The sequence below is a fragment of the Chenopodium album genome, chromosome 1 (genome assembly GCF_948465745.1).
Source record: "Chenopodium album chromosome 1, dcCheAlbu1.1, whole genome shotgun sequence".
Taxonomy (NCBI): Eukaryota; Viridiplantae; Streptophyta; class Magnoliopsida; order Caryophyllales; family Amaranthaceae; genus Chenopodium; species Chenopodium album.
Window position 1 is genome coordinate 88,447,377 of NC_137834.1, and position 8,738 is coordinate 88,456,114.

Sequence of the window (8,738 nt, forward strand, 5' to 3'; positions counted from 1 at the left end):
CAATCACATTTGTACCAATAACACCACATCTCGAGTAATCCATTTTTTATTTAACTAACTTTAACTCTCAAATTGAGAGTGAGCGATAGCTCAAGCTCGTTCGGTTTTAGGAAATCCTAAGATCGATTTTCAACCCGTCCTTACGGCGCTCTAAACAACAACAACAACAACAACAACAACAAAAAAAAAAAAAAAAAAAAAAAAAAATTAACTCCCTAATTGCCTTTCTACAATCTCAATATTTCTTGCAAATTAATTAATCACCCTACAAGAAAGTATAGCCTATAATAATTAACTTAATTTAATTATTTCATTCTTCCTTTTTATTTTCTGTAATGTTTTCAAAGGCTGGCAAAATCATTCCTTTCTGTAACGCCAACTCTTCTCTTCCTTCATCTCTCTCCATTTCCTCCATTGTTATTCAGAAGCCGCCATTTTTGTGCTCTTTGCTTCTTCTTACTCCTTTTCTTCGAGATCTACTATTTCTCTCTCCTCCATTTTAGGTAACCGTCGTTAATTATGATTTTCGTAATTGCAGTTTATTTCGTAGATATTATCGCTTAAATTTCGGTGAATTTTGGCTAATTTTTTGAATTTAATTGCGAATTTTGTATTTTTTTAATTTTTTGTTTCCTCGAATCAAGTATTGAATTCGTTATCTCAGTGTTTGTTTAAATTTGTGATGATTTCATTTGTTTTGCCCTAATTTGATTTTGCTTGTAATTTGATTTCGTTTTCCAGTTTTATGATCAGAAATTCTAGGGTTTAGTACCGACGCTTGATTTTGAATTGATTGTGTTGTTTCAGATTTAGGAACTAGCACAGCAATGCGAAGTGCGGGAGTATTGAGTAGAATTATTTGAGGATTTTGTATGTATTTTATTATATTATCTTTGAATTATTTTGCATTATTTGCTTGTTTAGACTAATTATTGAAAGTCAGGTGTCAATATTGATTTTTTTTTGGTAACTGAATCTTTTCAGTTGGTGTAAATTGTTGCTAAAGAAGAGAAAAATGGTTCTAATATACTATCTGATTGTTGCATTGCCGTGCACAATCGGAGCGATTGCTCTTGCGATCTTTCACATATACCGGCATCTTACAAATTACACTGAACCTACCTTTCAAAGATATATAGTTCGTATCATCTTCATGGTTCCGGTAAGTGTCAACAATTCTTTTTTTTTTTTCCCTCTTTTTTGTGCAGCTTTGTCTTCTGATTAGTGACATCGTGGTAGTGTCGTAGCAATGTTAATTAGTAGTATTCAAGTTACGCTTAATCATGGTTTTCTTTGGAAGTTTGTCTGATTAGTGTATTTGGCTACATTTATTGTAGTTATGTTTATTATAGTGATTGCAACTTCAGATACTACATCCTGTTTGGTAAGTGTTAGTAAATGTTGGTTGTGGGACTTTGTGCATAAATTTGTATGAAAATTCAATGTCTATTCCTATTGTCATGCTAGTTTACCTGACATTGCTTTTGACATTAGGATGCTTTTTTTCTCGCCAAGTATTACTTAAATTCATTCCCATTACCTCTTTTTATAACCGGTACACCCGTACCAAACGGGACGTAAGCTCTTTGTTATATTGGAGTTCGGATGGATTTTTTCTATCATTTGGTAATGTTATTTTTCTATCAAAAATGTAGCTTGTCCTCTGGCATTCCATGTTTGAATGTTCGCTTTTCTTGTAAACCCTTTTACAAATACTCTGCTTGTCTGTAAAGCACTAAGATTCTCTAGAGTTTTGAACATATTATATATATGGATGGGTAGGTTACATGCAGAGTTTAGAAGTTTGTTTATCAATCACATGAATTGGGAAGGATTTGTGAGTGAATCTTTGCTCATGAGATGTAGTGGCTAAAGAAAGTTCATTATATAGTTGATGCAATAACTAATACTTTTGTTTAATGATCGAGGTGGTCAATTTGACATTACAGTGTGGTTCTCTACTGACTAATTCTTGTCCTTCTATCCAAACTGCTTGTCATGCTTAACATAACCTAGTTTAAACTTTACTACTTATAGGATTACACAATATGTGGCTGGTTGGACTACCTTTGATTCCCTTAATTATGCTTCTCACAAAGGAGTTTCACTTTGTGTGCTTGGCAACATGGAGTCATCTGTTCTGTCAATGTGGGATCCCATTTGTGGGATTGATTGAAGTGAAAAGTTTAGAGGAGTTGTCTGGGCATTTATCTGGAGCACTGTGATGTTTGGTGACTTTGGGAGGAATTGGGGGAAGTTTGTATTGATGACGTGCTTTGATTATAGTTTATAATGAATGTTGCATTGTTGCAACCTTTTGGGTTGGAGATAGGATAACTGGATAGGCATAGGGAATCTTATTGTTTCCTTATATCTCATTTGGTCTTGCATGTGGGGACTTAAGGTAATTGGTATGTTCTTTAGTATCATTAGTTCGCCTTGTGTTTTTTGTAGGAATTATAGTTCTCTAAATGATGTACTTTGATCTCCCTGTTCTTATATTGTAAAATAGAACAATATAAGTATCTTTCTTATAGTTGATTATACCCTTTCTTGACTACTGTTACACTTGGAGAATATACGTGATTGGCTTAGATCAAATGCAGAAAAATTCCGTTATATGTTATTTTGAACTGAACCCAACTTATTGTCACTTGAATATTGACTAGGGCCAATAAATTGGTGATTTCAAACGTGTGAAACAAGATTATATTGAATTAGGAGGATTTTGACACTTCATGAGCATGGCCACGGTGAATGCATCAAAGGTTTGATATTTGGGTCTTAGAATTAATTTCACAAGAAGTTAGCGAATTTTGACTGGGCTATAGAATTGTTGGGTTGCGAGTAGTTTCTGAATGTTCTAATATTTCTTATAGGTCAGGTCATATGTCGTCATGATTATAATTTACCATTTTTTCTAATGAATTCTCTCATAAGTGGTGTCATTTCCATGTTTTTCGCTTTTAGTTGGTTTTACTCCTTAAAGTTTAATGGCCCAAGGTCAACCAACACCTGCTGAAGCTATTTGCTTTTGTTGATGTATTGTCTGTTTTCAATGTACATGTGTCTTTTCCAAGGATAGTTAACCTTGTGGACTAATGAACTTTCATTTTATTAGTTACAAGTTGACGATGTGCTGCTTTGACTGTCAACCCCCCCCCCCCCCCCCCCCTCTTTTCTCTCCCCAAACCCCAGCCTTTCAGTTTAGCATAATTGTTGGATTAATCATGCATACTTCCATGTTCTCTGCTCCTTTTTTGACCTCTTTATACCAATATTGAGAAGCCTAACATAACTGTGTTACTTTTGTGCACAGGTTTACGCATTAATGTCTTTCTTGGCCTTGATCATGCGTGATAGAGCCATATATTTTAATTCTCTGAGAGAAATGTAAGTATGGAGGATACCATCTTCCACTTTTGGGATCTTAGTGCTGCTCTCACTCTGTTGCTTTTGCGATAACCTGTTTTATGTCCCTGATCTTGTTAAATCGTTTTATGGCTTTGTTTGCTTGATCAACATGTAACATTTTTAGAGTTGATATGGAAGTCTAATGAGTGTCATTGTATTAGATTAATTTGTAGCCGTTAGAACAAATAGGGTTCTGTGGCTTTTTCCTTTAAAGACTTAGAGGAAATGTAAAAAATGATCAAGACATGTTGCACTATATTTCCCTAATACGTATAACTGTCATACGAAAATGTCAGTAGACAGGAATTGCAAATTTTTGGTTCTAGGTTTCAGCTGGTCAGTATAGTTTAATTTTCAGGGATTTAGTTAGAACCTCTGACCTGTTCTGGATACAGAATGAGTCTACAAATACGGATTTTGTATTAGATTCCAGACCAATGTGTGTAGGTGGCAATTCGGGTCATCAAGTCGAATTTGGGTCAAATTTCGGGTTAATTTTGGGTTGTGCTTAAATACTATCCAAAATAGTGTAAAAGTTAATATTATTACAAAATATGATACTTGGGTCAAATCGGGTCGAATTTGGGTTGTTCTGGTTCAATTCAGGGTTTGGGTTTTGCTCAATAATTTCGGGTCGGTTTAGGGATTGTCAAAGCATGACTTTGTTATTTCTAGTCTCTTTAGTCTTTACTAAATGCTTCTAGCTTCACTTGTGCCATGGTTCACTTTGTTTTCCTTTGTGCTATCCAGCAAATACTTAAGCTTGTGTTTGTTTGATTCTAAGTTAAATTTTTTGTGTTTGTTGTTCCAGATATGAAGCATGGGTTATATACAATTTCTTATCCCTCTGCTTGGCGTGGGTGGGTGGACCTGGGGCCGTTGTGCTAAGTTTGAGTGGACGAGTTTTAAAGCCCTCAATGTGTTTGATGACGTGTTGCTTTCCACCTATACCTTTGGATGGGTGAGTAATCCTATTATGTGATGGAGTTTCTTCTTTTATTCCTTATTCATTGCAATAATTTGTTTTAGGAACAAGAACAATAGTAAATTAGTAATGTATCATTAATTGCAATATGTAATTAACGTATATGCTGTCAGTGCTGGAGATAAGGAAAGATGCAGCTTATTTATTTGTAATCATTTAGAGTTTCGGTGGTTTAAGCCAATGATGCACTATTGCTGGCTATAGTGACTTTATAGTTATATATAATCTGTAATGGTGAGTTTTGATAGAAATGGATTCATTTCGTGTTGTTGATGACTTGTTTTTGTACAGGCGTTTCATACGAAGGTGTAAGCAAGGGTGCCTGCAGTTTGTTATTTTGAAACCAATTTTGGTTGCTGTCACATTTATTCTATATTCAAAGGGAAAATATGCAGATGGAGATTTCAGTGCAAATCAATCTTACCTCTACTTCACCATTATTTATACTATCTCGTATTCTGTTGCTCTCTATGCACTGGTCTTGTTTTACGTGGCATGCCGAGATCTGCTCCAGCCTTTCAATCCTGTTCCTAAATTTGTTCTGATAAAGTCTGTTGTTTTCTTAACATATTGGCAGGTATTACTATTTCTCTGATAGTACAGTTTTATAATTGCTCAGAAATATTCTCTAATTTTTTTGAAAAATGTTTGCTTCTTGGTCAAGGGTGGAATGAGGATGTTGAGCTAGACTGCCTACATTTTTTTGTTGGGGTTGGGGTGGGGAGGTATGAGGGTCCAGCCCATTTATTCTATTTTCTGCCTTTGATTTATGCAACAGAAGTAGATCCTCCCCTCAGGATCTGTTGAAAATTTTATGATAGATTGCAAAGGTGTTTTTGAGGATCATGCTGATTAGGATTGGGATTCAATGACTTGTAAAAAAGGCTAAAGGAAATCATGTGTATTGCTCCATGTGATGATCCGGTTTGCTTGTTAATTGAACCTGCATTCTTGTCGGCATAGTTAGCTGGTCCAATACATGGTTGAAGTAGGCTCGACATTTGTGCTGGTTGTGTACTTCTGTTATACTTCGCTACTTGATTAATATACCGTTGTTGGGAAATGGAGGTGTATAAAAGTGTGATAAATGGGAGAAAGCTAGGATATAATTTGATAAAATACACTAAATGCTATGTTGTCTGTCCGTTTCTACAAATTGATTTGACTTTTTTTTTTTTACTATTCGAAGGGGCATCACCTTTTTAACTACACAATTCTCCAAACAGCTTACCAGATGACTTTTAAAAAAAAAAATATGTATATATATATATATATATATATATACATATATATATTTATTTAAAATTCTAATATTTTTTGGAATTATGATATATGTATGATTGTTTATTTTCTCACTGCGTACTGTTGCCTTTTGCAGGGTGTCTTGGTTTTTCTTGCTGCCAAGTCTAAATTCATAAAAAATGCTGAGGATGCTGCTGACGTCCAAAATTTCATTATTTGTGTTGAGATGCTCATGGCTGCCATAGGTCACTTTTATGCATTCCCTTACAAGGAGTATGCTGGTGCAAATATAGGCGTCTCTCCTGGTCTCACAGGAAGCCTTGCACATGCGGTGAAATTGAATGACTTTTATCATGATACAGTTCATCAGGTGAGATATTATTGTGTTCTTTGTGACTAATTGTGACAAACCTAAAGAATTTTGTAACAAATGGCAAAATCGAGCATTGCTAGGAATCCTGAGGGCTGAGGTTTTGCTGAAGTACTTAGCGAAACCTTTTCCTCCCTTTAGATTAATCTTGATGCAAGCTGATGGATGTTGTCTTTTAAGTCCCTTGATTTTGATATGCTTGATGAATGTTCTATAATTTAGCTTTTAAGCGAGTTTAGTCCTGATTGGATCAATTGGTGTAGTTCCAGAACCCCAATATATTTTCAAACAATGAGGTTCGTGTATTGGAGGATTCAAAGATTTAAATTTATTGAAATCAAATTAATCTGTAAGGGGGTGTCTTTTTCTTTCGTGCTTTCTGCATATGCTGTGGCAACTGATTTCTGTATTCAATTAATGTTGCAGTTTGCCCCAACTTATCATGAGTATGTGCTTTATAACCATGGTGAGGGTGAAGAAGGGCCAAGGAAGTATAGGTCACGTACTTTTGTACCTACCGGACAGGAGATGGATGCTGTCAGAAGAAATAAACACATGTTTGGGAACAAGCTGGATGATATTCAACTTTCTAGTCAGTCATCCTCTGGTGTGAGCAGTCCTGAGAATCCTGTAATTGGCCACAATTCAAACCCAGAGAAGATGAACACTTCTCTTCTTGTCGATACTTCAAATTCTGTAGCAGTTCCGTATGATATGACTCTTATCGATCTAGACCTATCTAGTTACCCTTCAAATGTTCCTTCAGTTGATGAGACGACGAAAAGGTGACATGTCTGAAGCTGCCTGCAGGTAGGTAGCCAGAATGTCTTGTTGTAAACACCTTTGTTTTGAGACAAAAACCATCAATGACAGAAATGGTGTGAATATTTACATGAAAGCTTGCATGGTGTTTGTCACAAAGGATTGTTTCACTGCATGTACCTTCTGCTACTGTGTTTTATGGTCTTTGAGCTTTGTTTGTCCACGCTTTTCTTCAACGAGGCTCCTGTGGTGTTTTTCAGATCAGTGTGTTAGATGTAGATCTCTTGCACTGCGCTAGGTCTTCATGGTTTATCGCCATTTGTCTTTGCCCATACGACTTTCGGAATTGACATTGTGAAGTGTAAATGATAGGTAGACTTGTATTAAAATCCCTTTTAGATCTCAAAGTTTTTTGTACTCCTGATATTGTTGATTTTTAAGGATTGATCTTAGATATTAATACACAAATTACGTTATGTATGATTCAGCAAAAAACTACTTAATTTAAGTAGTTCGTATTTGTTCGTACAAGTAATATATTGCTCGACAATTAGAGATATGGCAATGCTAAAAACTGCAATATCTGGAATAGGAATTTGTCAATAATCTACCTATCATTTCTTTTTTGCCCGTTTCATAATAATTGCAACACTTTTCTTATTTGGTAAAAACCCACTATTTTTCAATTTATTATCTCTCTTACTAACCCATTTTCACAAATATTTTAGTAATTCTCTCTCCTACCAACCTCACTTACACAGTTACACTAGGCATTTGTGCAACCTCCTTTGTTGTACATAATAATAATTAGAGGGAGTACATTTTTTTTCTTTTTCTTATTAAAGCCTACAAGTCTACTCTATATTTTCTTAAACCCTATGTACACTCCTTACCTATGCGATTAATACGAAATGGAGGGAGTATTAGTGAAGGTATTATCAAAAATTTAAAAATAATGGGAAGTGTACATTTCTTACTTATTGAACATGATTTCAATTTAATTCGTTTGCGCCGCTCTCAAAGCTCAGAATAACTTATTAACCTTCATTGGACTTAGAGCTAGATTCTTTCTGATGTAGGCCTTGTTTTTGTGACTCTAAATTAGGTGTATAATTAATTTATTTTCTCAAATAAAGTTACTCCCAGCACATTTGTGTGCCACTAGTTACGTCAGTCGGACTGATCGGATAAAGTAATCCCTATAATATTAACCAAGTAATTCCTGTAATAATAATCGAGTAAACCCTTAACACCGAGCAAGTAACCCCGTATCTCCTATAACACTGACGAAGTAATTTAGTGACACCGACTAAATAACCCTTATAATTAACACTAACAAAGTAACACCTATAAAACCATAATAATTGGCCACGTAGTGTGATCAGCCACGTCAAAATTTGTGATGATCAGGCATGACCATTATGCATATTTGTATATGTTACTGTCTTATTGACAATTGTGGGTCATTTTTGTTGCATATTTGAAAAATTGAGGGGCTACATGAGTTGTCGTAGATGGCCATTAAAGCATTACTAGTTGGTTGATGTTATCATGTCGATCTTACTAGATTAGTTCCAAAGGAATGTCATTACAGCCATCTAAATCTCTTATTTGCACCACTAAAATAAAAATAAAGAAAAAATTTAATTCACATATGCTTTGATGCTAATCAAGCTTTTCAATAAGATCTCGATTTTAAGGGGTTGATTCTTTATCCTTTGTTAGACGGCCTGATAAATTTTTTAATCTTCATTTGTTAGTTTCTCGAGCATTATTTTTGTACTATTTAACTTTTTTAAAGATTACTAGAAAGTCTATTATTAACATTTTAATTTAATTTGTAAGAAGTAACTTTTATTGTATTTTGTACAGTATAACTTATTCCCGTCACACTAACCATACAAGAATTTGCGTTGTATGTTTTTCAATTAAATTATAATCTTAATTTTATTGGTTTTGCTTAGT

General features: G+C 34.6%; 1 protein-coding gene across 1 annotated transcript; it reads left to right on the top strand.

The window, feature by feature from the left end:
• Positions 1-336: 336 nt before the first annotated feature.
• On the top strand, positions 337-7,291 carry LOC145625274 (uncharacterized). The gene is made up of 8 exons (XM_081678337.1): positions 337-503; positions 808-870; positions 985-1,162; positions 3,320-3,393; positions 4,226-4,375; positions 4,691-4,976; positions 5,778-6,011; positions 6,438-7,291. The coding sequence occupies exons 3-8, from the start codon at positions 1,016-1,018 to the stop codon at positions 6,798-6,800; spliced, it is 1,254 nt and encodes a 417-aa protein (XP_081534463.1). The 5' UTR covers positions 337-503; positions 808-870; positions 985-1,015; the 3' UTR covers positions 6,801-7,291.
• Positions 7,292-8,738: the final 1,447 nt, after the last annotated feature.

Coding starts and splice junctions, on each gene's coding strand:
- LOC145625274 (XM_081678337.1), top strand. CDS start 1,016: ATGGTTCTAATATACTATCTGATTGTTGCATTGCCGTGCACAATCGGA. Junction 1,163..3,319: donor GTATCATCTTCATGGTTCCG/GTAAGTGTCAAC, acceptor TTTTGTGCACAG/GTTTACGCATTAATGTCTTT. Junction 4,376..4,690: donor CCACCTATACCTTTGGATGG/GTGAGTAATCCT, acceptor GTTTTTGTACAG/GCGTTTCATACGAAGGTGTA.